General features: G+C 54.0%; 3 protein-coding genes across 8 annotated transcripts; 1 reads left to right on the plus strand and 2 right to left on the minus strand.

The window, feature by feature from the left end:
* Window positions 1-1,570: 1,570 nt before the first annotated feature.
* Crb3 (crumbs cell polarity complex component 3) lies at window positions 1,571-5,398 on the plus strand. 2 transcript variants are annotated; one of them, XM_036171306.1, is made up of 5 exons: window positions 1,571-1,640; window positions 2,003-2,174; window positions 3,175-3,233; window positions 4,611-4,754; window positions 5,128-5,398. In XM_036171306.1, the coding sequence occupies exons 2-5, from the start codon at window positions 2,102-2,104 to the stop codon at window positions 5,200-5,202; spliced, it is 351 nt and encodes a 116-aa protein (XP_036027199.1). In that variant the 5' UTR covers window positions 1,571-1,640; window positions 2,003-2,101; the 3' UTR covers window positions 5,203-5,398. The 2 variants fall into 2 exon arrangements, with proteins under 2 accessions (XP_036027199.1, XP_036027200.1); XM_036171307.1 differs by lacking the exon at window positions 1,571-1,640 and adding an exon at window positions 1,745-1,785.
* Window positions 5,399-5,605: 207 nt separating this feature from the next.
* On the minus strand, window positions 5,606-18,438 carry Dennd1c (DENN domain containing 1C). Of its 5 annotated transcripts, none has more exons than XM_036171169.1 (24): window positions 17,913-18,260; window positions 16,586-16,650; window positions 16,448-16,491; window positions 16,301-16,350; window positions 14,778-14,897; window positions 13,637-13,706; window positions 13,412-13,492; window positions 13,250-13,315; window positions 13,092-13,154; window positions 12,885-12,995; window positions 10,809-10,909; window positions 10,526-10,571; window positions 10,312-10,413; window positions 10,102-10,227; window positions 9,566-9,670; window positions 8,987-9,080; window positions 8,867-8,907; window positions 8,568-8,639; window positions 7,678-7,707; window positions 7,513-7,557; window positions 7,321-7,428; window positions 6,632-6,699; window positions 6,315-6,522; window positions 5,606-6,214 (listed from the first exon to the last, which is right to left on the minus strand). In XM_036171169.1, the coding sequence occupies exons 1-24, from the start codon at window positions 17,927-17,929 to the stop codon at window positions 5,666-5,668; spliced, it is 2,382 nt and encodes a 793-aa protein (XP_036027062.1). In that variant the 5' UTR covers window positions 17,930-18,260; the 3' UTR covers window positions 5,606-5,665. The 5 variants fall into 5 exon arrangements, 4 of the variants coding, with proteins under 4 accessions (XP_036027062.1, XP_036027059.1, XP_036027058.1 ...); XR_004943404.1 differs by having other exon boundaries at window positions 6,070-6,214; window positions 7,671-7,707; window positions 17,913-18,435; XM_036171166.1 differs by lacking the exon at window positions 7,678-7,707 and having other exon boundaries at window positions 17,913-18,259.
* A 1,438-nt stretch (window positions 18,439-19,876) lies between these two features.
* Window positions 19,877-27,249, minus strand: Tubb4a (tubulin beta 4A class IVa). Its single transcript, XM_036170919.1, has 4 exons — window positions 27,048-27,249; window positions 25,867-25,975; window positions 25,629-25,739; window positions 19,877-21,606 (listed from the first exon to the last, which is right to left on the minus strand). The coding sequence occupies exons 1-4, from the start codon at window positions 27,102-27,104 to the stop codon at window positions 20,549-20,551; spliced, it is 1,335 nt and encodes a 444-aa protein (XP_036026812.1). The 5' UTR covers window positions 27,105-27,249; the 3' UTR covers window positions 19,877-20,548.
* Between the last annotated feature and the right edge of the window lie 30 nt (window positions 27,250-27,279).

Consider the following 27,279-nt stretch of genomic DNA (forward strand, 5'->3'; position numbering starts at 1 on the left):
GAGAGAAACGCAAGGTCAACGCGCGGCGCGACTGCAAAGTCAAACCCCTATTGGCCAGAGCCGCCTGAGCTGCGCCCGGCCGCTCACGTAGGCGGGGCTTCCCGATTGACCCGCCGCCGCCTCCCGCCCCGCAGCCCGCAGCCCGCCAGGCGTTCTTAAAGGGGCTGCGCCCCCATCCAGCCTCTCAGAAGGCTGCTCTTTGCAGACCTGCCTGGGCTGGGAGTCCCGGGCCAGAGTCTCCGACGCCACTGAGGATAAAGATCAGGAGGTGGCCGGGCTCGGGAGGCGGGGCCTCAGCCAGGGACAGTGGTTGCACCTGCTGAAGTCCCTCCCACAAGTTTCGGGTGCAGTTTCTGGTCTCACCGTCAGGGGGACGGGAGCCCGCTTGACCGCGAATAATAAATAATAGCTAACGTTGAGTGCGCCGCGCATGCCAACCTTCCACTGGCGGCGCGGCACCGTCCCTGCCCAAACCCTGTGAGGTAGGCAGGTGGCACTCGTTTTTCCCACGTTACAGAGGAGGCAGCAAGAAGTTAAAATTCCCAGCCGGGATTCCCACTTCGGGCCAGAGCAGAGATTTAAACAGATTTTAAACCACCACTCCTAGAAGGGACGAAGCCTCTTTTATTGATTCTTTAGGGGTTTGGTTTGTTTTGTTCTCGTTTTCCAGATACGGACTCGCTATGTAGCCCTGGAAGTCACTCTGTAGACCAGGCTGATCTGGAACTCGCAGAGATCCACCTGCTTCTGCTCCGTTTACGAAGTGCGCCTCTACAGTGGGTGTCGTAGGGCTTTGTTACGTACTAGAGGAGCACTCTGGCCACTGGACCCCAGCTTCAGCTCTATGGCCATTTGTTGTTTCACTCTTGTTCTGAGTCAGGGCCTCACTCTGTAGGCCTAGAGCGTGCAGCAGCTCTCCTGCTTCAGATTCCCAGTTGCTGGGATGTAATCCTGCGCCGCCATATCCTGTTCATTTTTACCTTTTACCCAAAAATACGTCCACAGGTTATGTGGTTCCCACTCAGGCTGTGCCCATCCATACATGTGTGGTGAGTGGGTGAGAGTCCCACACAACACCCTCCCCCCCAGCTACCAGATGTTTCCACACACAGGTGTTTCTTTGTGCGTGCCATAGGGGCAGAGGTGCTTTCTCAGACACTTCCCTGACAGGTGGACCTCATGCACAATAAGCCAGTTTGTGGAGCCCCCTCTGTGGATGCCCTTCAGTGTGGATGTAAGGCCTTCAAGAGCGAAATTCTGCACGGGCTCTCTTTGACCAGGTGTCTTTACCGTACAGGCATGGCTCGAAGCGGGTGTTTATACATTATACACCCAGGCCCGCATGTTCTACAGAACCGGGTCTGACTTCAGGGGTGAATTCTTCAGTGTCGCGCATCGGAGCCCGCCCCTTACAGGTGTGCATCTCTCTGGCGTGTCGCCACGCCCCCTGCGTCTGCATACGGGTGCTACCGAGGAACCCCGATGTGCTGTCCTTACACCTGCTGCTTCCGCCTCTCGCGGGCTCCCGGTGGCAATCGGGTTCCCGTTACAGGTGCTCCGGCGGCGCGGCCCCGCCCCCTCGGCCCCGCCCCTCTCGGCCAGGCTCAGGTGCACAAGCCGGAAGTGCGCTCCCTGCCTAGGTGGGTGACTAAACTTTCCGGGTCACGTGAGCGGGCGGGGCGGGTGGGATCCGGAGCGACAGGGTGAAGGACAGCGATTCGGGGTTCCAGCCGGGGACCCGGGACTGGGAACCTGCGCGAAGTCCCTCTCGGACGCCTGGGCCAGGTAGGGAGGCAGGGCGCGCAGCCTGTCCTGTCCCCACCTCCTCCTTCGCTTTCCCTGGCCCGGGAACGCGGCCCGAGAGTTAATCTTTAATCTCTGACCCTTGGCGCCGAGGGCGGGGAGCGCACTCCAAGCCTGGTCGCCTGTCGCTGGGGCCTGAGCCCAGCTAGGTCCAGCCCCAAACCCCACGCTGCGGCCTCTCCTTTGGTCTGGTCCCCAGGTCCCGAGTCGCAGGTGCCGTCCTCGACCCAAGATGCGGTAGGAACTGGAGTCCCGGGGAAGTCCTGCCCTTGGCGCCACCAACTCGTCGCCCAAACTCATGGCGACCCCAGGCCTGGGGCTGCTCTTGGCATTTGGCCTGCCGATGCTGCCCACCGGCTGGAGCCAAGCAAGTAGGTACCGTCCCGGGCGGTGCTGGGGTGGGAGGAGGGTTCCTGGGTAGAGCTCAGAAGGGCCGGGCGTTTGCTACCCAGAGAGGGTGAAAGGTCTGAGGAATGGGCCTGGAATGTGTTTGGGGACCGGGTCCAAAAGCGTCAGGGCTAAACCACAAGTTAGTTTAATCCACCTTGGAACTTTTCTCCCCCCATCCCCTTTTTTGCGTTGCTGGGGCTCGAACCCACGGTTTCTTGCACGTTAGGCAAGCACTTTACCATCAAGCAGACCCCGCACCCGCAGCCCAGAATTCCTGAGTCCTTAAGTCTTGTGGAATTTGGGAGCTGGGGGTTGTCGGGCAGAGCCCGGAGGTGGAGGAGGGAGGAGAGTCAGAGCACCTGAGTCTGCATAGTTGAGAGTCTTAAGCAGCCAGGGGACCTGGAGGAGGTCTGAAGGCCCAGCTGACAGGGCTGGCCCTTTGTAGGTGTGGACCCAGGCAGACCTTCCCTCTGTTTCTCTGGTTCCAGTTTCGGGAGCCTGGGGGTGGGGGGGGCTGTGTGAGTCACATACTCCAGGGAAAGGCTGAGCCCCGCCCAAGTCCTTAAGAGCCCTGGGCCAGAGTGATGGGGTGGTGTTGGGGACACTGTTCTGGAAGCCATCTATTCTAATGGTCTGGCTAACAGTGGTGACCTTGGTCAGATTATTCTTGGGCTGAGGGTGTCGGGAGGAACCAATGCCACACCTGAGGGTGGAGTGGGTGACCTGGCTGTACTAGCAGTCTCTATTCCAACTAGAGACTTGGAAGGAGTTTGACAAGGTCTGGCTGAGTGGGGTGTGTGTGTGTGTGTGTGAGTGTGTGTGTGTGTGTGTGTGTGTGTGTGTGTGTGTGTCTGCCTGTCTGTGTGTGTGTATGTCTGTCTGTCTGTCTGCCTGCCTCTGTGTGTGTGTGTGTGTATGTGTGTATGTGTGTATGACTAGTGAAGAGCCTGTTATGGATTTTTTTCTCTTTCTGTTCCACAGCACCAGACCCTTCCAATAGCACAACTCCATCCCCAGACCCTGGTTCCAGTGGGGGCCTGGTGAGTTGGGAGGGTGCAAGCAGCTAGGGCAGGTGTGTGAGAGACCAGGACACTGGCAATGCAGACAGACATTATTATTGTTAAGGCTTACACATTCTAGGCTTGCTCCAACCAGGTTACTCCAGCCCTAGCCTGGAGTTTTTCTTCCCCTCCTCCCCTCCTTCCCTCCCCCCCTCCCTCCCTTCTTTCCCTCTTTTCTTCCTCCCTCCCTCCCTCCCTCTCTTCTTTCCTTCCTTTCTTCCTTCCTTTTTCCTTCTCCTCCTCCTCCTCTCCCTCCTCCTCCTTCTCCCCCCCCCCTTTAAGTGGGGTCTGGTGTAGCTCAGGCTGGCCTCAAAGTTCCTCTGTAGCCACATGACCTTGAACTCCTGATTCTTCTGCCTTTATCTCATTGCTGAGTTGGTGTGTGCGCCATCATGGTAGGTCTATGGGGTGCTGGGAGTCAAAACCAGGGTCTCACACATTCCAGGCAAGCACTCCACCCATGAAATGTGACCACTTCGAGTCCCAGACAGAGTGCTGGGCGGTGGTGGCTCAGGCCTTTAATCTCGAACACAGGAGACAGATACAGGAGGATCTCTGTGAGTTCGAGGCCAGCCTGGTCTACAGTGAGTTCCAGGACAGCCAGAGCTGTTACACATAGAAACCTGTCTTACAAACAAACAAACAAACAAACAAACAAAGTCCCAGACAGAGGTATCAAGACCTCTCCATGTAAGGGTGAACAAGAATATTGTGTCCTGATGGGTGTGGTGGCCCACACACTGGAGAGATAGGCAGGTGGGGCTCTGAGTTCAAAGCCAGCCTGGTCTACATAGTGAGTTCCTGTCTTAAAAAAAAAACAAAAAACTGTGTCTTGCCTGGTGGGCTTGGTGATACACGTGTCATCCCAGCTCTTAGGAGGCTGAGGCAGGAGGATTTTCACAATTCAAGGCCAGCCTGGGATAGATGAGACCTATCAAAAGACCATAAAAGGGCTGGGTGTGGTGACACAAGCCTGTTGTCCCAGAGCTGGCATTGTGGAAGAGGAGCAGGCAGGAAGCTCAGGGTTCTTTTTAACTATATAGTAAGTTCAAGGCCAGCCTGGGTTACCTGAGACTCTGAAGAAACAGACAGAGAACACAAAACAAAGGAAAAAAGAAGAGAGGACAAGAGAATTACATCTGTCCAGAACCCAAACAGTCACATGTAGCCCAGAATAGGCAGGTGTGAAGAGGGCAGGGACAGAGGTACCGTGTGGGAGGTGTGGAGGAGGTGTTTCTAGGTATGAGCAAAGCCTTGAAACCCCAGAAAGCAGAAGCAGCCTGCCGGGTGACTTGGGAGGGTGAGTAGGGCCCACATGCAGGTAGTCACGCCTGTCCCCTCTCCCTCTCTCTGCAGTCGTCAGAGGGCCTTGTGGCCATCATCGTGGTCTTTTCCATCCTGGGAGTGGTCCTCCTAGGGGTGGGGCTGTTCCTGCTGATGCGGAAACTTCGAGAAAAGCGCCAGACGGAGGGCACCTACCGGCCCAGCAGCGAGGAGCAGGTGGGTGCCCGTGCTCCACCACCCCCCAACCTCAAGCTGCCCCCGGAAGAGCGGCTCATCTGAACGCCGGGGTGTCGGCCATAGGCTGCTGCCGCCGCCGCCGCCGCCGCCGCCCAGGACTGCCTTGGCACACCCTGGCCCACAGCAGCCATCTCGGAGACATGCCAGCCTCTGATGGCTCAGGAGGACTTGGGGTGGGGACCCCTGGGAGCACCCGGCTGGTGGGCTATGCAGCATGCCGCCTCTGCTTGGCTCTGCTGGGGACGCCAGGCCCGGGGGACCTCACTTCCTCACATTTACCTCATCTGATCTTGCCTCTGCTGTGTCTCCTACCATGACTGCAGGCCCAACAATCCCCTGTCCTCTCTTTCAGTTTTCCCACGCAGCAGCTGAGGCCCGGGCCCCCCAGGACTCCAAGGAGCCAGTGCGGGGCTGCCTGCCCATCTAGCTCCTCCCCCTTCTTCCCTGTCATCCATCTTCCCTACCTTGCTGTGTGACCTTGGGGGAAGGCAGCACCCTCTCTGAGCGATCAGACTCACCCAATGCTTAAGAATAGAAGGGAAGACAGTTCTTCAAAGACCTTGACTTTGAGGGCAGAGGAGGATTGGGGCTGCTCACTTTTTATATATTTATATGAAATTGATAGTAAGGTATAATAAAGGTTTCTTTTCTTTTTTAAAGCTTGTGGGAATATCAGCTTAGATGAGTTCGGTTTGACTTGTAAGCTCTTCAGGGTCCTAACAGGATGGAGATGGCGGGGAAGGGCCTTCAGATGACTCTTAAAGATGGTTAGAGGTCGCTTCTGGTGGTGGGTGAGGTAGGTTTCTGAGCTGACAGAGACCCCAGATAAATTTGCCAAGGGGGGAAAATCAGCTTTATTGAGAGCCGGGGTCCTCTCCACACCCCTGCTCTTAGTTTTCAAAACACTTTTTCAGATCAGCAACGCGAGGCTGCCTGGCTGCGGGCCCTTGCCAGTTGCTTACTCCAAGCTCCTTCAGGGGTTGGACTTGAGCAGGATCCCGCAGGACCCGGGGAGGCTGGTTTCTGGGGTTCTCTGGAGAATTGGAGTGTGAGGGAGATCGAATGGATTGTAATGTCCCAACAGTGTCATAGCTGAGCTTTGTGGGGGCAAGAAGTTGGGGGCTCTTTGGCGGGCTGGGCTGAGTGGGCACTGGGAGGAGCCTGGAGCAAGGGCTTTGTGGGATTCTAGGATCCGGCTTGGTGGGAGCAGAGAATTCGGGGTCCCCTTGGTAGCTGGGGTCTGCTGAAGTGGCTGAAGATGCTTGCGGAGAGATGTCTGAGGGCTCCTGGGAACAGTTCATGGAGTAGCTTGTAACCTCTAAAGATGGAGTGTCCTGAAGAGACTGCAGGTCCCCTGGCAAGGACCAGGGCTGGAGCTCCGGGGATCGCTGATGCTCATCCTCTTCCAGTTGCCATGGTGACCTCGATGGGATGTCAGGCTGGGCAGAGGTGGGGGGGGGGCAGGAGGTGTGGTTGAAGTCAGGTGAGGATGGGACTGACAGGTTGGGAGGGCATGGCGGCAAGGGTCATGGGTCTTACCAGACTGAAGCAGCTCTCCGACGCCCCCTGCTGGCAGCAGCTCAAGCTCTGGCTGGCCCTCAGCCGGCCGCCACTCTTGGTTTCTACGCTTAGACTGTCTAGAATCTCGCTCAACAGATCCAGTTCTTCTCCGGACCCCAAAAAGCTGCCGTCTAGAGTTTCCTCTGCCCAGGGACTCTGGGTGTCCTCGGGGCTCAAGGCAGGGCTCCTGGAATGAGGATGGACATCCTGGGCTTCACTGGGCTGCTTCGGGGTCTGGAGGCAACCCACCTCATCAGTCGCTTGTGTCCCCAACCTTGACCTGCTTCATTTCTTACCTCTCCCCGAGGGGTTCAGAAGGTCCCTCTTCTCTTCTGAGCCTCCTGCTAGGGCGGAGGGGCCTGTTCTGAAAAAGATAAGGGAGGAAGAATGGGGAGGGGCCCAGGAGCTTCAGAATCCAGGGCTGGGGCTTTCCAGCTTGAATTGGAAAGAGAGCTAGGCATGTTGCGGCCCGTCTGTCCTCTTAGCATTCTGCAGCCTGAGGCAGGAGCATCATTGCAAGTTTGAGCCCTGACTGGCTACATAGTGAGACTCCTCTAAAAACAGAACAAGGGCTGGGGTGAATCTCTGAGTTTGAGATGAGTCTGGTCTAAAAACAAACAAATAAAAACAAACAAACAAAAATCCCCAAAACCAGGGAGCTGAGAGAATGCAACTCAGTTGCTAGAGGGTTTGCCTAACATGCACAGGGTCCTGGGTTTGATCTCTAGCACCGTTTAAACTGGGCGTGGCTGATCAGGAGCTCAAAGTCATACTTGGCTGTATAGAGAGTTTGAGAATAGCCTGAGCTACGTTGGAGCCTCAACAAAGGGAAATAGTTTGAAGGACCCTGGGTATGAATGGTGGATTCGGGGAGAATCGTGTGTGTGTCTGTGGTGTGTGTGTATGTGGGATGGGCGAGAGCAGGCGTCCTCACTCTGGGTGTGTGTGCATGTGTGCATGCAGTGGGGAAGATGGGCATCCTCACCCGCCCAAAGTGCTGGCTGATGGGCAGGCGCTGTTGCAGGCGATCTGAGCGGCTGACGAGGCTTGGGGTTCTCAGGGAGCCTCCCCTCTGCAGGCCAGAGTCTCCATCCTGTGAAGGGATGCACATGTGGGCTGGGGTACCGCCCCAGTCCCCTGAATTACCTGTGGGTGGGGAACTCACCCTGGGTCTTACCTTAGTCATAAGCAGGTTCTGCACCCCCTTCAAGCCACTCTTTGCCTAGGATGATGACCCAATACCGTTAGCCCTGACACAGGGAGACGGACTTGGCTCCCCAGGACGGCTGTTTCCTGCCATCCGTCCATCCTGTGTCTTCCAAGCTATGTCTGTACCTTTGACTAATGCACAGTGTTCCTGGAGGGAGTCACCCTGCCATAAACCGAAGGGTTGACCATCATGTGTCAGGGTTAAAATCAAATGGACGGATCTGAACTGTAAAAGCAGGTCTAAGGGTAATTTTGAGCTCCAGAATGTCCCCCCTCCCCCCAAAAAACTCAAGAATGGAAGCTAAGGAACAAAGTAGTGAAATGATCTGGCTGCCAGTGTGTGTGTGTGTGTGTGTGTGTGTGTGTGTGTGTGTGTGTGTTTTATTGGGGGGAGAGGGAACATGAGTCATGGCACAACTCTGGAGGACAGTGTATAACTCAGGTGTTAGTTCTCTGTGGATTCTAGGGAAGCCCTAAAGTTTATCAAAAAATTTCTATTTATTTATTTATTTATTTACTTACTTACTTATTTACTTTTTGAGACAGGGTTTTTCTGTGTAGCCCTGGAACTAGCTCTGTAGCCCAGGCTGGCCTCGAACTCACAGAGATTCACCTGCCTCTGCCTCCCGAGTGCTGGGATTACAGGCGTGCGCCACCACTGCTGGGCTAACACAAGCAACGTCTACAGGTTGTCCTCTGATCCACACATGCACGATGGCATAAACAAATACCCAAAATAAATAAATGTAACCCCCCCCCCCAAAAAGCCGCAAGTTATTGGGTGTGGTGGGGCACGACAATCCCAGCATTCAGGAGGCAGTGGCAGGTGGCTCTCTGTGAGTTTGAAGCCAGCCAGGGCCACATAGTGAGACCATCTCTCAAAACAAACTCCAAAGGGGAAAGTACGTAAGAATGCCAACCCTGTCTTCTACATGCACACATTCATATACAACACAAAGACTCCCTCTGTCCCTTCCCCGTGGTCACCCTAGCCAAGAGGAACTGCCACACAGCCGGTCTCACCGATCGGTACATGTTCCTGACAGCTGGTCGGGTTTTGGCCTTCATCGAATGCAAGAGGGCATCACCACCTTTCTGTAAGGGGTTGGGGGAGAAAGCACCAAAAGAGAGAAACTGGGGCCCCCGAGGTCACCAGGGCTGGACCCAACACTCCACTTCCCACCTCGGGTTGTCTTCTGCTGAGCAGCCCTGCCCCCCTGTGCCTCCACCCGGGAGCTTAACCAAGCCTCTTCCTGGGGCCTGTGGTGAGAGAAGAGCGGGTGGGGTTGGTTATGGACAGGAACAGGGATGGCTTTTGTTACCTTAAGACTATCTACCCAGAGCTGGTAGGATCGGAGGGCTCCTGGAGAAACGGAGAGAATTATGAGTACCAAGGCAGGCCTAAGCTTGGGGAGTTGATGGGGTGAGAGCCCAGGGCTCACCTGAGGAAGCCCCACAGCAGGCAATGATCTCTTGCTCGAACTGGTCTGAGAAGCCTTCCCCAGCATTGAGTTTTTCCAGTCGGGTTTCGATGAACTTGGGATATAGAGAGAGGGTCAACATATCACTAGGAAGTGCCTGTTCCCTGAAGAGGTAGAAGGCGCCCTGCCAGGTCCCTCCCGAGGCCCCAGGAGTCAGGAAACCTAAAGACTAGGCATCGGTGGTGGCGCACGCCTGTAATCCCAGCACTCGGGAGGCAGAGGCAGGCGGATCTCTGTGAGTTCGAGGCCAGCCTGGTCTACAGAGCTAGTCCAGGAAGGCTCCAAAGCCACAGAGAAACCCTGTCTCGAAAAAAACCAAACCAAACCAAAACAAACAAAAAAGACTAGGCATCCAACTTGGCCCCTGAAGTCAGGATCTGTCCCCAAATCCATCCTCGCTCCTCCCCCTTGGCCCCGCCCTCAGGGACCCACAGCCCATCCTTATTCCCACCCTAGGCCAGGCCCCTAGGCGCCGCCCCCAGGGGTCAGCAGCCACCCTTCCCCCTAAGCCCCACCCTCAGCCCCCCCTTGGGCGCTCACCTGCTTGAACAGTTGCAGGTGCACCGCCCTCTTGTGGAAGGTCTGCAGCGGCGACCCCGGCCTCTGCGCCAAGAAAGCTTCTTCGCTGAAGGTCACCGGCTGACCCTGGAAGAAGGATCCCTTCCAGAGCTCCCTGCAGCTCCTCTGTCTCCCACCATCTCTTTTTCAACCTCATAACACATATAGCAAGCACTGACTGGGCGCCTGCTGTGTACTCATGGGACACCTCATCCTCGTCTGTAATGTGGCTGTCAGCATTAAATAATGTTGATAGTGTGGGAGGCTGAGGCAGGAGGATTGCTGCCGGGTTACATAGTGAGCTCCAGGGCAGCCTGGGCTACAAGAGACCCAGTCTCAAGAAAAAAAAAAAAAATTAGGAGGTTCAGGAGTCCAAGGTCATCCTGGGCTGCACATTGAGTTTGAGGCCTGCCTAGGCTACACGAGACCGTGAGCCACTAGGTGTTCTTAATGTTGTGACTTTTCCAGGGTCCTTCAAGAGGCCTGTCCTTGGGCATCTCCCCTCTTCACTTGCTCACCGGGATGCAGACAAGGGCGTCGCGGTACCCTCCGAAGAGCAGGGCCTGGGCTTTTAGGAAGAGTCGGGACACCCCTTCCCCGGGGCTCAGCGCCACCTTCCTTAGTCGAAGCCTCAGCAGGGATACCTGGCAACACAGGAGAGACCCTGAGATGGGCAGAGCTGGAGGCTCCATCTTGAGGAGCAGGGGGTGGGAGGCGGCGGCACTAACAACGTCTGCGGGCAGCGCTTGCACGTCGTCAAAGGGCGTCTCCAGCGTGTTGGAGTCAGCGTTCAACACCACCACGTCTTCCAGTGCCTTCTCCCGAACTCTCTGCCGGAGACAAATGCGGGCTGTCATTCAGAGCCCCACACAGATCAGGGGCTCCGAGGAACTCGGGGGAGAGGAGGGACTCCCTCCCCAGCCCGAGCCTTGGGTGTTTCACCTCAGCGAGACTAGCGTGGACTCCGATGAGGTAGGGCATGGGTGCGCTGTGGAGAGGACGGGAGAGGGGGGTACATGCCTTGAACCCCCAAGCCTTTTGCCTATTATATGTAGCCCAGGCTAGCCTGGAACTCTTTATTTTCTTTTTTAACTTTTTGTCATAGGACCTCAATGTAGACCAGGCTGTCCTGGAACACAAAGAGATCCTCTTGCCTCTGTCTCCCAAGTGCTAAGATTAAAGGTTAGCAACACTCCAGGCTCTCCCTGCCCCCCTCTTTTCTCACCAGCAGTAATCCAGCAGGTGTGGGGGCAGCGTGGGAATCAAGACGTGCTCCCAGCGCATGGGATAGAGCAAAGCACAGGACGCGTGAACGCAGGCTGTCAGCTGGGGGTAAGAAGGAGGGAGGTGGTGGAATTAGACCTTAGACTCCCCCACCCACCACCTGGGTCGCTGAGATGGGCGCTTCCACCTCCCCCATCTGTCCTGTCTCCTCCATCCATTGCTGGGGAGCTGGGCGGAACTCAGACCCTCTAAGGAAGTAGAGACCCAAGATTTGGGGCAGTTACAGCTCCATGTGCTCAGATTAAAAAAAAAAAAAAAAAAAAAAAAAAAAAAAAAATAACTCATGCAGTGGTTCTGTAATCCTGGCACTCAGGAGTCGGAGCTGGGGTGGGGGTGGTGGGGGGTGGTGGTGGTGGTGGTGTTGATGTGAGTTTGAGACCAGGCTCAGCTACAGAGTGAGTTCTAGGTCAGTGTGGACTGAAGTGAGACTGTCTCAAAAACAAAATAAAACAAACAAACAAACAAACAAATACCCCAACAGAAGAGGGTGGGTGTGATGGCTCAGAGAGTAAAGGATCCTGTGGCCAAGTCTGAGGACCTGAGTTCGATTCCCAGGGTCCCATATGGTAGAAGGAAAGAACCAACTCCTCCAAGTTGTTCTCTGACCTGCACACTCAGGCTGTGGAACACAGGCCCCTCACAAGCAAAATCAGTAAGCTGTAATTTCACAAAACCAGTACCGAGGATATGGCCCTGTAATGAAAGCTTGCCTACCCTGTGCAAAGCCCTACGGAATACCGTTAAAAGCAAAGCTAAAAAGCAGCCGGGCGGTGGTGACACAGGCCTTTAGTCCCAGCACTCGGGAAGGCAGACCACTGCACTCTGTGAGTTCCAGGACAGCCAGGGCTACACAGTGAGACCCTGTCTTGAAAAAAACAAAGCAAAAACAAAAACAAAAATGCTAAGCACACAGAAACACACTTGCGGGCAGGAGAGGCGGCTCGGTGGTTAAAGCACTGTCCGCTCTTGCACAGGAACCGGTTCTCAGCAACCCCAAGGCTATTCCCACGGCCTCTAACTCCAGTGCCATGGCGGGGATCTTCCGGCCTCTTCCACACCACAGACAGACATACACATTAAAAAAAAAAATCTTAAAAAAATAATATAAAACATAAAAGAGGAGCGGAAATAAAAAAATAAAATTATGTTTATTTGCCGGGCGGTGGTGGCGCATGCCTTTAACCCCAGCACTCAGGAGGCAGAGGCAGGCAGATCTCTGTGAGTTCGAGGCCAGCCTGGACTACCAAGTGAGTTCCAGGAAAGGTACAAAGCTACACAGAGAAACCCTGTCTCAAAAAATCAAAACAAAACCAAAAAAAATTATGTTTATTTGTGAGTGGTGTGTGTGTGTGTATGTGTGTGTGTGCGCGTGTGTGTGCTCACTTGTGCACATTGGAGGACAACTTGTAAGGTCTATCTTTCCTTCCAGCATGTCTGCTGTAAGCACCTTTGCTCATGGCCTTAGGATTTTAAAAACTCCTTTCTTTCTTTCTTTCTTTCTTTCTTTCTTTCTTTCTTTCCTTCCTTCCTTCCTTCCTTCCTTCCTTCTTTCTTTCCTCCCTCCCTCCCTCCCTCCCTCCCTTTCTCTCTCTCTCTTTCTTTATTATTTGTTTGTTCGTTAGTTAGTTCGTTTGTTTGTTTACTGAGACCTGGGCCTCATGTATCAGGCTAGCCTCAAGCTAGGTATTTCAGGGTGACTTTGAACTTCTGATTCTCCTGCCTCAGGCTGAGATTACAGGTGTGTAGCACCGTGTCTGCCGGCCTGGTTGATGCCGGTTTAGGAATGGAACCCAGGGCTTCCTGCTTGCTAGGCAAGCACACTTAACTCACTGAGCTAAGGCCCCATCTTCGGAGGAGGGGCGGGAGTGGGGGGCGGAGCTAGGCCGGGTCTGGTCCTCGGGATGAGCCTGTGCTACTAGATAGTGCTACCAATGAGGAGGCTCCACAGGGGTGGGGCTGAAAGAGGGGATTTTAGAGTCCACCCTGAGGTCCCATAGGGGAGGAGATCCCTCCTCACCGTGCTGAGCTTGCTGGCGGTGAGCAAGACCCTCCTCTCGGCCAGCAGCGCCGCGAAGAGCCCCACGATGTTCTCGTCCCTCACAGCGACCACCAGCTCCGTGAGGTTCCTCTGGGGGATGGAGAGGCACAGCGGCTGGGCGTGGGGCGAACAGCCGAGATTCGCCGTCCCGCCTTTTGTCCTTCACGCTGCGTGCTCCTTACTCACGTTCTCAGGAATTGACGGCAGGCCGGCAGAATCCGGGTCCACAGGGTCCACAAAACAAGAAAGCTGGTAGGGGCATGGGGAGAAGATTCAGTCAGTCTGCCCTGGTGATGGTGGTCTCAGCTAGGGCTGGGCGGGGTAGGAGGGTCAGCTCCACTCACCGGCTTGCCCTTCCCCAGGGCAGGAGGCAGGATCCCACACTGGCTCCAGATGGCCGAGCTGCTGCCCTGGGGAACAGGGGTAAGTGTGTGGGGCCCCGGGCCGGGCTCGCAGCCTCCACCGCCAGCAAGAAGCCAGCGCCCAAACACGCGGGAGCTACTCACCATCTCTGGTTCCCCTGAAAACCCTGGTCCAGGGAGAGGGTGTTGCTGCAAGTTCTGTAGGAGTTCTTCGGCTTCTGAGACCTGAGGGATGCAGGAGGAGTTTGCCCTGGAGGGTCGATTTGGGATTCTGAGGGTCTCCCCTAGGCTGGGGATCCTAAGAACAGCCTCGGCTAGGTGAGGTGATGGAAGGGCTGGGGTGGGAACTGAGGGTGGGCCTGCTCTCACTTGGTTCTGGGCTAGGAGGTCCCCCACAGTGTTGAGGATCTTGTAGAACACTTCAAACCAGGGAAGGTGGCTGGAGAGAGAGAGAGAGAGAAGGCGGGGAGGGGGTCAGGGTCTAGGAAGTGCCCCTGGGGGACCCCGTAATTTTACAAATTTATTGTTTGAGAATTGCATGTGTGCGTGAAATCTACCCCCATCTCACTTCATCAAATCCACCCCCATCTCCACCCCATCAAACCCACCCCCATCTCCACCCCATCAAATCCACCCCATCAAATCCACCCCATCAAATCCACCCCATCAAATCCACCCCATCAAATCCACCCCATCAAATCCACCCCCATCAAATCCACCCCCATCTCTACCCCTTCAGTATCCCCCACCTCCAATCTTCCTCCATTCAACTTCACACGCAATGTTGTTTTTAAAATCTATTCAATCAGCCAAGTGTGGTGACACACGCCTTTAATCTCAGCTCTTAGGAGTCAGAGGCAGGAGGATCTCTGGGAGTTTGAGGCCAGCCTGGTTTATATAATGAGTTCCAGGCCAGCCAGGGCTGCATAGTGAGTGAGACCATCTAGGGCTGGGGATTTAGCTCAGTGATAGAGCGCCTGCCTAGCAAGTGCAAGGCCCTGGGTTCGATCCTCAGCTCAAAACAAAACAAAACAAAACAACAACAACAAAAAAAAACCCACAAAAACCAAAAACCAACCAACCAAACAAACAAACAAAAACCAAACCAAAACAAAAAAAACCCCTGCCCCTCACTGAGTCCACTTAGTGTTATCTGTAAGTACACAGGTGTAGGGCCGTCCACTGGAGAGTGCAAGCCTCCCAAGAGAAGAATGCTTTCTACCCCCTCAGGACTTCATAAGCCCTGCCCCCGTGCTGGGATCTGGGCTGGCTTGACGGCTTGCAGGTCTTGTGCCTGTGTGCGTTCATGAGCATGGGTTCTGTAATGTCCAGGAGACACCGTTTCACTCTGGTCCTCTGGCCTTTGGCTCGTATGGTCTCTCCGCCCTCACCTCTGAAATGGTCCCTCAGCCTTGCGTGGAGGCTGGTGATACACATGTCCCTGTCCATCACGAGGCCTAGTGTGTGTCCCCATCTGCCCCACTCGGTTTCAGGGCCCCATGTCACCCACCTGAGGATACAGAGGCAACTGCATGCACCGGCACGCAGGCGGCAGAAGCCAAATCTACGGGTGCCCACCAGGTCAGTGAGGGCGATGGTGAAATGCTGGACCGCGGGGCTGGGCGGCTCCCTGGAGGGAGAGGCTCTGGTGGAGACTGGGCATTTTGTGCCTCACTTCCTTGCTCTTCACTCCTTCTGTCACACTCTGCAGATGGCCCGTGAATGCACGGTTTCTTTGTTTGCGTGACATCTGAGCTCAGTATTTTGTGGGTCCCCTCCAGTCAGGAACCCTGAACCTTGGAGGCTGTAGCTCCGTCACTAAGATGTGTGCCCTGTAAGACTGAAGACCTCAGTTCTAGCCCCTACGCCCCCCTCTTTGAAAAGAAAGAAAATCTGGAGGCCAGGGAGGGAGGTGGCTTACCAGGAAAAGGGGCTTGCCATGCAAGCCTGGTGGCAAGAGTTTGCTCTCTAGAGACCCACATGGTGGAAGGAGAGAACCAACTCCACAGAGTTATCCTTTAACCTTGGGCTCCTGTGGTGCAGGCACACACCTCCACCAGAGACACACAGTAATCATAGAATAGAATAAAATTAAATCTGGTGTACTGGTGAACACTTATAATTCTGGAGCCAGGGAGATATAAGTCATGAAAGCCCTGGGAGCCGATGGCTAGCCTGTAAAGCTTCCTTGAAGACCTCCAAGCCAGTGAGAGACTCTGTGTCAAAAATCAAGGTGTATAGGGGCCGGAGAGACAGCCCGATGGTTAGAGCGCCAGCTGCTCTCCCAGAGTTTGGTTCCCAGACCCATATGGTGGCTCACAATGTCTTAACTCCAGTTCCAGGGGATCTGATGCCCTCTTTTGACCTCCCTGGGCACCAGGCATGCCCATGGCGTACAGACAAGCAAAAACACAGGATAGAAACCTAAAACACAAAACCAAACCAAACCAGTGTGGGGCTGGTTTAAAAAAAAAGAAAAAAAAAGAAAGAAAGAAAGAAAGGAAGGAAGGAAGGAAGGAAGGAAGAAAGGAAGGAAGGAAGGAAGGAAGGAAGGAGGAAAGGAAGAAAGAAAGAAAGAAAAAGATGGCCATGTGGTGGCGGCGGCAGAGGCAGCGGTGGAGGGCATACCTTTAATCCCAGAGGCAGAGGCAGGCAGATCTCTGAGTTCAAGGTCAGCCTGGTTTACATAGTGAGTTCCAGAACAGCCGAAGCTATATAGAGAGAACCTGTCTCAAAACAAACAAACAAACAAACAAACAAAAAAAACCCAACCCCCTCCCAATATAAATAAATACAAAAAAATTTATAGAAAGAGAAAACTGTGGCCGGCTTCTGGGAAATGACATGTGGTCTGCCTCTGGCCTCCATATGCCAGTGCTCACCCATGAACACACACTTAGGCTGACACTGAAGGACCACCTGACTTCAGTTCTTGGGTCTCTGGGTCCCTGTGCCTATAATTCTTTAGTTGTCAGGGTCCTTCTTGGGGTCCCCAAGAGCCTGGGAGTCCCCACCTCTCTGTCCCTTTCATACCTTTCTACGTCGAAAGGGAAACAGAACTTGGGTATCATCTGCATGGCCTCCTGGAGAGGGGAAGAAGCATTAACACAGGGCTCATGTCAGCCTCACCCCTCGATTCAGGGTTCAAGGCCCACCCCTCCTAGGGCGCTTTCTGAATACCTGTTCCTGGAAGTCGGGCGGGAACTGCCGCAGGATCTGGGGATCTGCGGGGAGAGTAGCCTGCTGAGCTCACATTGTCCTCTGGGCCTCACATCCTCCCTGCCATCCTTCCAGCCCTGGCCAGCCCTCTCAACTTACCCTCCTCCAGGGAGTGGGGGCGGCCTGCTTCGAAGAACCAGTCAAACACAGCAGGGGGTTGTTTTCTGTGGGGGGAAGGGGCTTTAGCGGGAGGGAGGGAGTGAGGGTTCTGATTCTTGCATCTGTGCCTCTGTGTGTGTGTTCCCTATTCTGAACATGTGTGTGTAACTAGGTGTGCCAGTGTGGGCACCCTGAGGGGTGGAGCTAAGTGTGAACGCTGCTGAAGGATGTGGAGGGGGTTAGGTAGAGAGGAGAAGGAAAAAGAGAGGAAGCCAGCATGGTGGCCATACTTTTAAGCCCAGGCAGATCTCTGTGGGTTCAAGGCCTGCCTGCTCTACATATGAGTTCCAGGTCAATCAGGGCCACATACTGAGACCCTGTCTCCAAAGAGAGAACTAGAGACTGAGATGTGTGTGTGTGTGTGTGTGTGTGTGTGTGTGTGTGTGTGAGAGAGAGAGAGAGAGAGAGAGAGACAGAGAGAGAGAGACAGAGAGAGAGAGAGACGGAGACAGAGACAGAGAGAGAGACAGAGAGAGAGAAGAAAGAGGCAAGAGAGATGGGGCCTGGCCTGTGATGGTGTGTCTGAGTGTAAAAAGCACGTGTGTGTGTGTGCATGCATGCACAAGTACACACGCGTACTTGTGATTCTGTCTGGTGTCTGTCCTTTAAATCTACAGGATAGAACTGCAGGCTCAGGTGTGTGCCGGTCTCTTTTCTCTCTGTGCCTTTCAGAGTTTTTAAGGCTTGTCCTTGTGTTTCTGAAGGAGAGTTTGTGAGGTCCACACTCTGCAGCAGAGAAAGGAGAGCAAGGTGCCCTGGCACTGAACGGTGAGCCCTGCAGCCTCCCCTTCCCTGTGCCTGCCACGTCTTGAAGAAGATGCTGGGGCCCAGCTGTCAGAGGCCAACACTCTTCCGTCCTGTTAGACCCAGACATGGGCTCCTCCAGCACCTTGTGGTCATGCGGACACAAGGCACCCATAAGTCCCTGACTAAGGTTAACACACAGTCTCCCACCATCCTCTCTCACACCCATCCCCTCCGGGAAACCACCTTCCTAAAACACCGTCCTTACTGGGGCGTCACACTCTTAAAATCCCTGTTTTCATCACACATACCCGGAGCCAGGAACATTGAAGAGGAATCATGCACGGCCCGAACAGGTGCCTGGGGGGTCCACCCCTGTGGGTGGGTGGCTGCGCCTCCTGGGCCCTCCCCTGCTGAAGCCCCAGCTACCATGTTTTTTTTTTGTTTTTTTGTTTTTTGTTCCCCCACCCCCTATGAAGCCTAGCAATCTTGCAGTGCAGGAAGGAGGGAAGCCAGCTCTTACTTCTCTGTGGATCCCATGGTCTCCGCAGGGCTGGCCCAGCTGGGCCCTTTCCCCCTGGGCTCCTGGGGCTGGGGGAGCCTGTGCTTGCTTGGGGCAGGGCCCCTGATCTGCTCAGCTTCCTGTGTGGCTGAGAGAGGAAGTTTAACAGGGTGACGTTCTGAAGAAGGAGGCCCCTGCCCCCACCCGCTGTGAGCAACTCAGAAGTTCTGGCTTCCTAGCCTAGGTGGGGACAGGGTGGGTGAGAAGCAGGGCAGGCTGGGAGATCTCCATGGTCACACTCAGGTCCTTTCTTTCTGAGTCCCCTGAAAATCTGTGAAGACCACTCAGGTAACTTCCTGTTGTTTCATTTATGGGGGTGGGGGGGGGGTGGGGGGGCAGGGGTGGGTGGGGGCAGCTACACTGAAGGACAAAAGAGAGTCACAGAGGGTGATTACTGGGGTCATGCAGGAGTCCTGATGGAGATGCAGAGAGGTCCAGACCCAGGTAAGGTGATGCATGCGCATGTGCACATACGCACACCACATACACATACATGCACACACACACCCCCATCATGCACACATGCACCTCTCACACATACACACCTCATGGCCCGTATACACACCTCATGGCCCGTACACACACACACACACACACACACACACACACACTCTCATACATACACCTCACTGAGAGAGGTCACAGAACTGACTGAAGACAGGCCTGGGTGTTACTGAACTTAGAGTCTCTGTCTGTACCCCAAGATGTTAAATTTAGAACACTGGTATGGCTCAGTAGTTAAAAGTAAGGACTGCTCTTGCACAAGATGTGGGTTCTCTGCACCCACATAGGTGGCTCACAACCCCAGTTCCAGGGGATGTGATGACTCTGGCTTCCACAAACCCATATACATAATTACAAATAAAATCAACATCATATTTAAAAAAATATAAAACAAGATTAAAGAAAAGTCAAGTGTGGTTACCCATCCTCGAGAAACCAATCAAAACAACCCAATTAGCTATATCTTTAATCCCAGCACTCAGGAGGCAGAGGCAGAGGCAGGCAGAGCTCAGTGAGTTTGGGGCCAGCATGGACTACATAGTGAGTTCCAGGACAGCCAGGGATATATAGTGAGATCCTGACTCAAGAACACTAAAAACCCAAACCAAACCAAATGCAGAAAAAGAGATGTGTTCAGTGTGGCCACTTGGGAAGAGAGACAAATCCAGGGACCTCTCAGGCCCACCTTCCTGATGTGGCCACACTGAACAAATCCTATCTGACCTCTTAGGGTACAGACTGTGGCCCCAACTTTAGTAACGAGAGCAGAGAGTAGACACCATGTTCCTGGTGGGCAAAGGACTTATCCTATATCTCGGGGTTGGTCTGGTCCACCCTGGTCTGTTTGGCTCTGCGATCTCTGTACCCCACCACCCCAAGATCTGGTCTTTGTTAAGTTTCAAACCCCAGACAAATGGCTGAGATGCGGAGTTAACATATCAAAGCGGACCTGGCCTTCAGCAGCCCTCAGTCCCTACCTGTTATAGGTAGGCATGTATGGCTGGCATACCCTGCCCTCTACCCTGAACTCTCCAGCACAGGGGCTGGGCTGCCCTTCCCCCAGAGCCTCTTCCCTATATAATCCAGACATTTTGGTTGTGCACCCTTCTTTTGGACCTATGGCCTCCTGGCTGCTCCACCTGGTTCCCATCTCTTCCCTTCCCCTCCCACTCTCTCCACATGACCCAGCTCAGTTTGGCCTTGTCCACTCTGGACTCCCCCAGATACCCCTGCCTCTGACTTGCTGTCCCACACACCTACAATAAACCTTTTCCCCCACCATACTTAGGAGCAGCCGAGGCCTTTTCTGTCCTTCTTATTTATTCTCTTCACTCAGTCTTCAGTGGCCCTCTTCCTCCCTGTGGGCCACTCCCCTCCCTGGCTGCCCTCAGAGGAGAAAATAAATTGAACAGAAAACCCTATCAAAGCAATGACTCTTTTATTGATGGGGGGGGGGTCAGCAAAGAGCAGGGTGGGGTGGGCAGCGGGGAGGAGCTCTCTCACCGCAGGCCACAGGCCTCTCTTTCCTTTCCCTCCAGCTCTTCCCTGGTAAAGCCAAGCTGGTGACATCTAAACTAAGGCACGAGGGCAGGAACACACTGGGACTTATGGGAGCCAGAGTGAGGGTGTTGGCTGGGTCGGGAGTGGGGAGCTGTGAGGTCAAAGGTAAGGTAAGGTGAGAGGTGAAGGGGGGCGCTTGAGCATGGGTAAAATGTAAATCAAGATCTAGAGAGACATCTGGGGATGTCAGTGGTGGGTAATGGTTCAGGAGTGCAGGGGAGGGCTGTAGGATAAAAGACACGATTTTTAAGACTCAAGGAGATGAAGAGTGTGTGTGTGGGGGCAGGGGGGTTATGGGTATTAGAAGAGGGTTGGAGAGAAGGTGGGGTTCTGGGGTTAAAGGTGATAAGTAGAAGCAACCTGGGCTCTGGGCTTGGACGGTGCTAGCAGGGGATATGATGATGCTCACGGGGTCCAAAGGGGGTAGGCAGCTGCGGGCAGATGTGGAGTGTTCAGGGTCAAAGCTTTGCTGGTGTGCCCCAGGGTCCGGGTGATTGGCAGGAGGCCCCAGGGTGAGGGTGATGGCAGGGGGCCTAGGCCACCTCCTCTTCGGCCTCCTCCTCGAACTCGCCCTCCTCAGCCGTGGCATCCTGGTACTGCTGGTACTCGGACACCAGGTCGTTCATGTTGCTCTCCGCCTCGGTGAACTCCATCTCGTCCATGCCTTCGCCCGTGTACCAGTGCAGGAAGGCCTTGCGTCGGAACATGGCGGTGAACTGCTCCGAGATGCGCTTGAACAGCTCCTGGATGGCCGTGCTGTTGCCGATGAAGGTGGCTGCCATCTTCAGGCCGCGCGGCGGGATGTCACACACGGCTGTTTTGACGTTGTTGGGGATCCACTCCACGAAGTAGCTGCTGTTTTTGCTCTGCACACTTAGCATCTGCTCGTCCACCTCCTTCATGGACATCCGTCCCCGGAAGACAGCAGCCACGGTCAGGTAGCGGCCGTGTCTCGGGTCACACGCGGCCATCATGTTCTTAGCATCGAACATCTGCTGAGTCAGCTCAGGAACCGTGAGGGCCCGGTACTGCTGGCTGCCCCGGCTGGTCAAGGGTGCGAATCCGGGCATGAAGAAGTGGAGACGAGGGAAGGGTACCATGTTCACCGCCAGCTTGCGAAGATCCGCATTGAGCTGGCCCGGGAAGCGCAGGCAGGTGGTCACCCCACTCATGGTGGCGGACACCAGGTGGTTGAGGTCCCCGTAGGTGGGGGTGGTGAGCTTGAGCGTGCGGAAGCAGATGTCGTACAGGGCTTCGTTGTCGATGCAGTAGGTCTCATCGGTGTTCTCCACCAGCTGGTGCACAGACAGCGTGGCGTTGTAGGGCTCCACCACCGTGTCGGACACCTTGGGCGATGGCACCACGCTGAACGTGTTCATGATCCTGTCTGGGAACTCCTCCCGGATCTTGCTGATGAGCAGGGTGCCCATGCCTGAGCCGGTGCCACCACCCAGCGAGTGGGTCAGCTGGAAGCCCTGGAGACAGTCACAGCTTTCCGCCTCTTTGCGCACGACGTCCAGGACCGCATCCACCAACTCGGCGCCCTCGGTGTAGTGACCCTTGGCCCAGTTGTTGCCGGCTCCGGATTGACCTGGGGAAGGGACAGGCTTGGATTCGCAGGCATGGGGAAGGGTGGACTCTCCAACCTATCAGTGCTGAAGAGTCCCCGGCCAGGCTCGGAGGGTAGAGCCCTGCCCAAGAGGCCCTGGGTTCCCCTGTGTTCCCTCCTAGCCAGGGCAGAAGCCAGATGTGCTAGCCTCATCTGTCATTCTAGCGCTCAGGAGGTGGTGGCAGGAGGATCAGGCATGCAAGACTAGCCACAGCTACATAGTGAGTTGAGGCCAGCCTGGGCTACATGAGGCCCTGTCTCAGTCATTAATAAATGACACTGAAAAGGCTGGACTAATGTTAACATTATTGTTATTTTAATTATTGAATTTACTTTTGGGTACTGTGGTGGTTAGTTTTATTTTATTTATTTTCACTTTGTTATTATTATTATTATTTTATTTTTTTGAGACAGGATTTCTCTGTGTAGCTTTGGAGCCTGTCCTGCAACTCACTCTGTAGACCAGGCTGGCCTCAAACTCACAGAGATCTGCCTGCTTCTGCCTCCCAAGTGCTGCAATTAAAGTTGTGTGCCACCATCGCACGGTTTCTTTTTATTTTAATAGCGTTATTTTAGCTGGGTGTGGTGGTGTGCACCTTTAATCTCAGCACTGGGGAGGCAGATCAGGTGGGAGCTCTGTGAGTTCAAGGCCAGCCTGGTCTACATATCAAGTTCTAGGACAGCCAGGACTACATAGTGAGACTTTTAAAAAACAAACAAACAAACAAACAAACAAGCAAACAAATAAAGCTCTATTCTTATTCATGTGCACAAGAGCACATGTTTCCCTGAAGATCAGCAGAGGGTGTCAGATTCCCTGGAGTTGGAGTTACAGGTGGTTGTGAGCCACCTGATGTGGGTGCTGGGAACCCTTGGGTCATTTGGAAGACAGCAGTGCTCTTAACCACTGAGCCATCTCTCTCTCTCTCTCTCTCTCTCTCTCTCTCTCTCTCTCTAAGCTGAGGATCAAACCCAGGGCCTTGCTCTTGCTAGGCAAGTGCTCTACCAGTGAGCTAAATCCCCAACCTCTGAGCCATCTCTCTAGCCGACACCCCCCCCAAACTTTTTTGCTTAGGTGGTTTTATGTTATTTATTTATTTTTGGTTTTTTGAGACAAGGTTTCTCTGTGTAGCCCTGGCTGTCCTGGAATTCACTCTGTAGAAAAGGCTGGCCTTGAACTCACAGAGATCTGCCTGCCTCTGCCTCCTGAGTGCTGGGATTAAAGTCGTGCACCTCCACTGTCCACTGCTGACTATTTTATTTTTTATATAGGTTCTCACCATGTAGCTCTGGCTGCTCATGGACTCTGGCGGTCTGCCTGCTAAGTGCTTTGATGACTGGGCTAGGCTGCCATGCCATGCTTGGATTATTTGTTTATTTAATAACAGGGTCTCAAACCCCATGTGTAGCCAAGGATAACCCTGAATTCCCGACCTTCCTGCTCCATGGAGCGCTGAGATGTTGACAGATACCAGGAAACCCAGTTTCTATGGTGCTGGCCATGGATCCAGGGCGTTTTTCTTTTTTTCTTTTTTTTTTTTAGCTGAGGATCGAACCCAGGGCCTTGCTCTTGCTACCACTGAGCTAAACCCCCGACTCGGATCCAGGGCTTTGTGCAGGCCAGGTGAGTGCTCACCAGGCTCTGTTCCCTCCTGCCTCTGCCACAGCCACACAGGCTTCCTGGTGGCTCCTTTGTCACACCAGGCTCCAGATTTATTTTTTGGCCAAGACATAAAATTTATACACATTTGTGGGGGGACCACACTGTATTTTGATACAGGGCTATACTGTCCAATGTTTGAATTAGGATAAAGATAACAACTTCCTCAAATGGACATCACTGTTCTATTTATCCTACAAACATTTAAAATCTTTCTCCTCAGCTGCTTGAGATTCTGAATATTGTCACTGTCTGCAGTAACCCTACTGTGTAATAACACAGCAAATTATTACTATTAACAACAGTCACTTAATATAATAGGCATAAATAGTAATTGATACTTTATTATCAAACAATCATTATTATTATTAAGATGTAATTAATTTAATTACATAGTTACCTTTCAAATTTTATTTTATTCTTTTATTAGTTAATTTCTACTCTTCCCTCCCCCCTTAGACAGGGTCTCACTATGCAGCCCTGGCTGTCTTGGAACTCCCTGAACTCAGATCCTCCAGCCCTGCCTCTCAAGTGCTGGGATTAAACGCGTGCACCACCATGCCCAGTTTATTTTATTCGTGTTTTTTATGTGGGTGAATGTTTTGCCTGCATGTTTGTCTGTGCACCATGAGTGTAGTGCCCTCAGAGGCCAGAGGTGAAGATGGCTGTAGGATCACCAGGGTCCTGGGAGACAAACAGGGAGGGTCCCCTGCTAGAGTAGAGTGCAGTCAACTGTTACGTCATCTCTCCAGCGCCCACTATTACGTGCTATAATAATTATTATATTTAATAGTAAGTGTTTCAGTTTCGCCACACGTTCATCCAGATGCTAGAAGGCTCCTACAAAAAGCTAAATAAAACCATACCCCATAAGCTTGAAAAATCTCTGCTCCTCCCAGGAGTGCCCAGACCAGGCTGCAGCCTTTCCCGTCTGTGCTCCCTGTAGTAGCCAGAGGGCGCCCGTGAGCTGATTCCGTCTCCGCTGTCCTCCCCCGCCCGCTTCCTCCCCACCCTGCAGCCCACAAGTCCCGCTCGCCCTGCCCTGTTCCCTCCTGCCTCGACCGACCTCCATCTCTCCTCATTCCCTTTGCTAAAGTCACGCGGGCCTCCTGGATACTCCTTCATCAGCTCTGGGACCTTTGCACCAGTGCCTGGAATTGCTTCTCTACCCGAATTCACATGGCCCCTCCCTCACCTCTAGCTGGCCTCTGCTCCATGTCACCTGTGTGTGAGTGTGAGCGTGAGCGTGAGCGTGTGCGTGTGCGTGTGCGTGTGTGTGTGTGTGTGTGTGTGTGTATGCACTCGTGTAGGAGGCCAATGTCTGGTGTTTTCCTCTATCTCTCTCCACCTTATTATTTATTTGTTTGTTTGTTTGTTTGTTTATTTATTATCAGGACAGGGTCTCACACATGGCTATTGCCAGTGAGCTCCAGGGTTTCACTTGTCACTGTTCTCCCCAGAGCTAGTGTTACAGACATGAGTTCCTGTGCTTGTATTTTCAAATGGGTGCTTGGGATTTGAACTCACATCTTCATGCTTGAACACCCAGCACTTGACCAACTGAGTCATCTCCCCAAGCCTCCTTGTAATCTTTTCCTTTCTTTCTTTTCTCTCTGCCTTCCTTTCTTATGTCCTCCTCCTCTGCGTCTCTCTTTGGGACACACACTCTTTGTGTGCATGCTCTTTGGCTCGCCTCACATTTTTGTATCTTTCTCTCCTCAGCCATATCCGGAGGACCTTTATGCACCATACCCACACAGGCACTGTTATCTTCCACAAACTTTGTATCCACCAGAGAGGGGAACTCCCTTGCCCAAGGTCACTGGCTGGGCTGCAGTAGGGGACAGGACAGCTGCGGGCTTGCCCTCACTCTGACCCGACGCCATCCCCATGGAGCCGACATTCCAAGGACTTACTGGAGACTATTGCTAAACACCAGCCCTGTGGTCGTAGCTCCTCTCCTAATTGGAAGATGAGCTCAGAGCCCTTCTAGAAAAGTATGGTGTCTACACAGAACCTGCTCACATCTTTCCTACATACACCATCTCCAGAGGGCTGGGGCTCAGTGGCTGCAGCGCTCCTCTGGCATGCAGGAAGCCCTAGGCTCCACCCCCAGCAGCACAGAAACCCACCTGCCCTCCCAGAACTGGGAAGGCAGCGGCAGGAGAATCAGGAACTCAGGGTCATCTTAAGCCGTGTAAGCTAGTTCAAGGCCAGCCTCAGCTATATGGCGAGCTGGAGGCTGCCCTGTCCCTCTGAGTTTGCAGCAACCACGGTGGACTCTTTGATGCTAGTTAGAAATGAAAACAAACATGTTGTGTGCCCACACCGGAGAGGGACTCACCAAACACAAAGTTGTCTGGCCGGAAGATCTGGCCAAAAGGGCCAGAGCGGACGGAGTCCATGGTGCCGGGTTCCAGGTCAACCAGCACGGCTCTGGGAACATAATTTCCACCTGTGGAGATGGCAGATGGATGAAGGCTGGGGTGAGCGCCAGGCCCTGCAGGCTCCTGGGCACATCCTGTCCCTTCCTGCCAGCCCCCCCCCCCCACCGAAGGTGTCCACCCCACTGGCCACCCTACCTGTGGCCTCATTGTAGTAGACATTGATTCTTTCCAGCTGGAGGTCACTATCCCCATGATAGGTCCCAGTGGGGTCGATGCCGTGTTCGTCACTGATAACTTCCCAGAACTAGAGAGAGACGTGTGATGGCAAAGTTGAATAGATTTTCCTTTTGTTACTGTTCAAAAACAGTTTATTTCACGTGGGGGAGCCTCACGCCACATGCTTGAGTGGAGGCCAGAGGCCAACTTGCCAGAGGCTGTTCTTTCTTTCCAGCACATGGAGATCAAACTTGGGCTGTCGAGCTTGGCAATCGGCACCGGAGGAGCCGTGTTGCCTGCCCTACTGTTTGTTTGTTTGATGTGGGGATGGGTGACGGGAAGGGCTGAGTAGCTTTTTCTGATTTGCTGTTTAAAAAAAAATTGTTGTTTATTATTTTTTAGGCAGGGTCTCCTATAGCCTAGGCTAGCCTGAAAGTCACTAGAGAGCCTAGGATGATATTGAACTCTTGCCTCCACCTCCCCAGTGGCTGGGGTGATAGGTATGCACCACAACACCTGGGCAAAGGCTCTACCCACTGGGCAACACTGCCCCTATTTATTTATTTATTTATTTATTTATTTATTTACTTATTTATTTACTTATTTACTTACTTACTTACTTATTTGTTAACACAGGGTATCACATAGCCCAGGCTGGCTTCCACCTTACTGTATATGGGAGGCTGTTTTTGGGTTCCTGCCTCTACCTTCCAAGTGCTAAGACTGGGACACAGTGACAGTCTGGAACACCCTTACGGCCACTTCTCCAGTTACTGACTCCTCTCCTGCTAGGTGACTGGAGAACTCAAAGCCACAGCTAGCATGAGCCAGCAAGAAGTGGGGGGTAGGGACAGGATGGGCCCCACCAGAGCCACTGGGTGCCAGCCCATCCCGGCGGCAGCCCTGGGAGGAGGGGCCGTGCCTCTTTGTGCCGGCAGCTGACGGTGACAGTAGCCCAGCTGTGAGGCCAGCTGTGGCCAAGGGACACAAGGCCAGGCCCTGCCCCCATCACCGGCCTCTTTGTTCCCGGCCGGCCGGGCTCTGTCCTGGCTCCCCTCCCCCACCACCCTGGGACGCAGAATTCCTGGGGGAGTCTTAGGGGAGCCAAAGACCCCTCTCTGCGCCCCTCCCGTCGCCACCCCTTCCTCAGCCCCGCGCACCTTGGCCCCGATCTGGTTGCCGCACTGCCCGGCTTGCAGGTGCACGATCTCTCGCATGGTGGTGGTGCTGCTGGACTGGTGTCGACCGGCCGCTGTGGCTCTGGCTCTGGACACTGGGTGAGGTGGCGGCTGCGGAGCTGTCTCTGCGCCCCTGGGCGCCTCTATATCAGCGGAGCCGTAAGCGCGTCACCGCCCGGGTCACCCGCAAGCTCCGCCTCCTGGGCCTGCCTAG

This window comes from Onychomys torridus, chromosome 21, assembly GCF_903995425.1.
Source record: "Onychomys torridus chromosome 21, mOncTor1.1, whole genome shotgun sequence".
Classification (NCBI taxonomy): domain Eukaryota; kingdom Metazoa; phylum Chordata; class Mammalia; order Rodentia; family Cricetidae; genus Onychomys; species Onychomys torridus.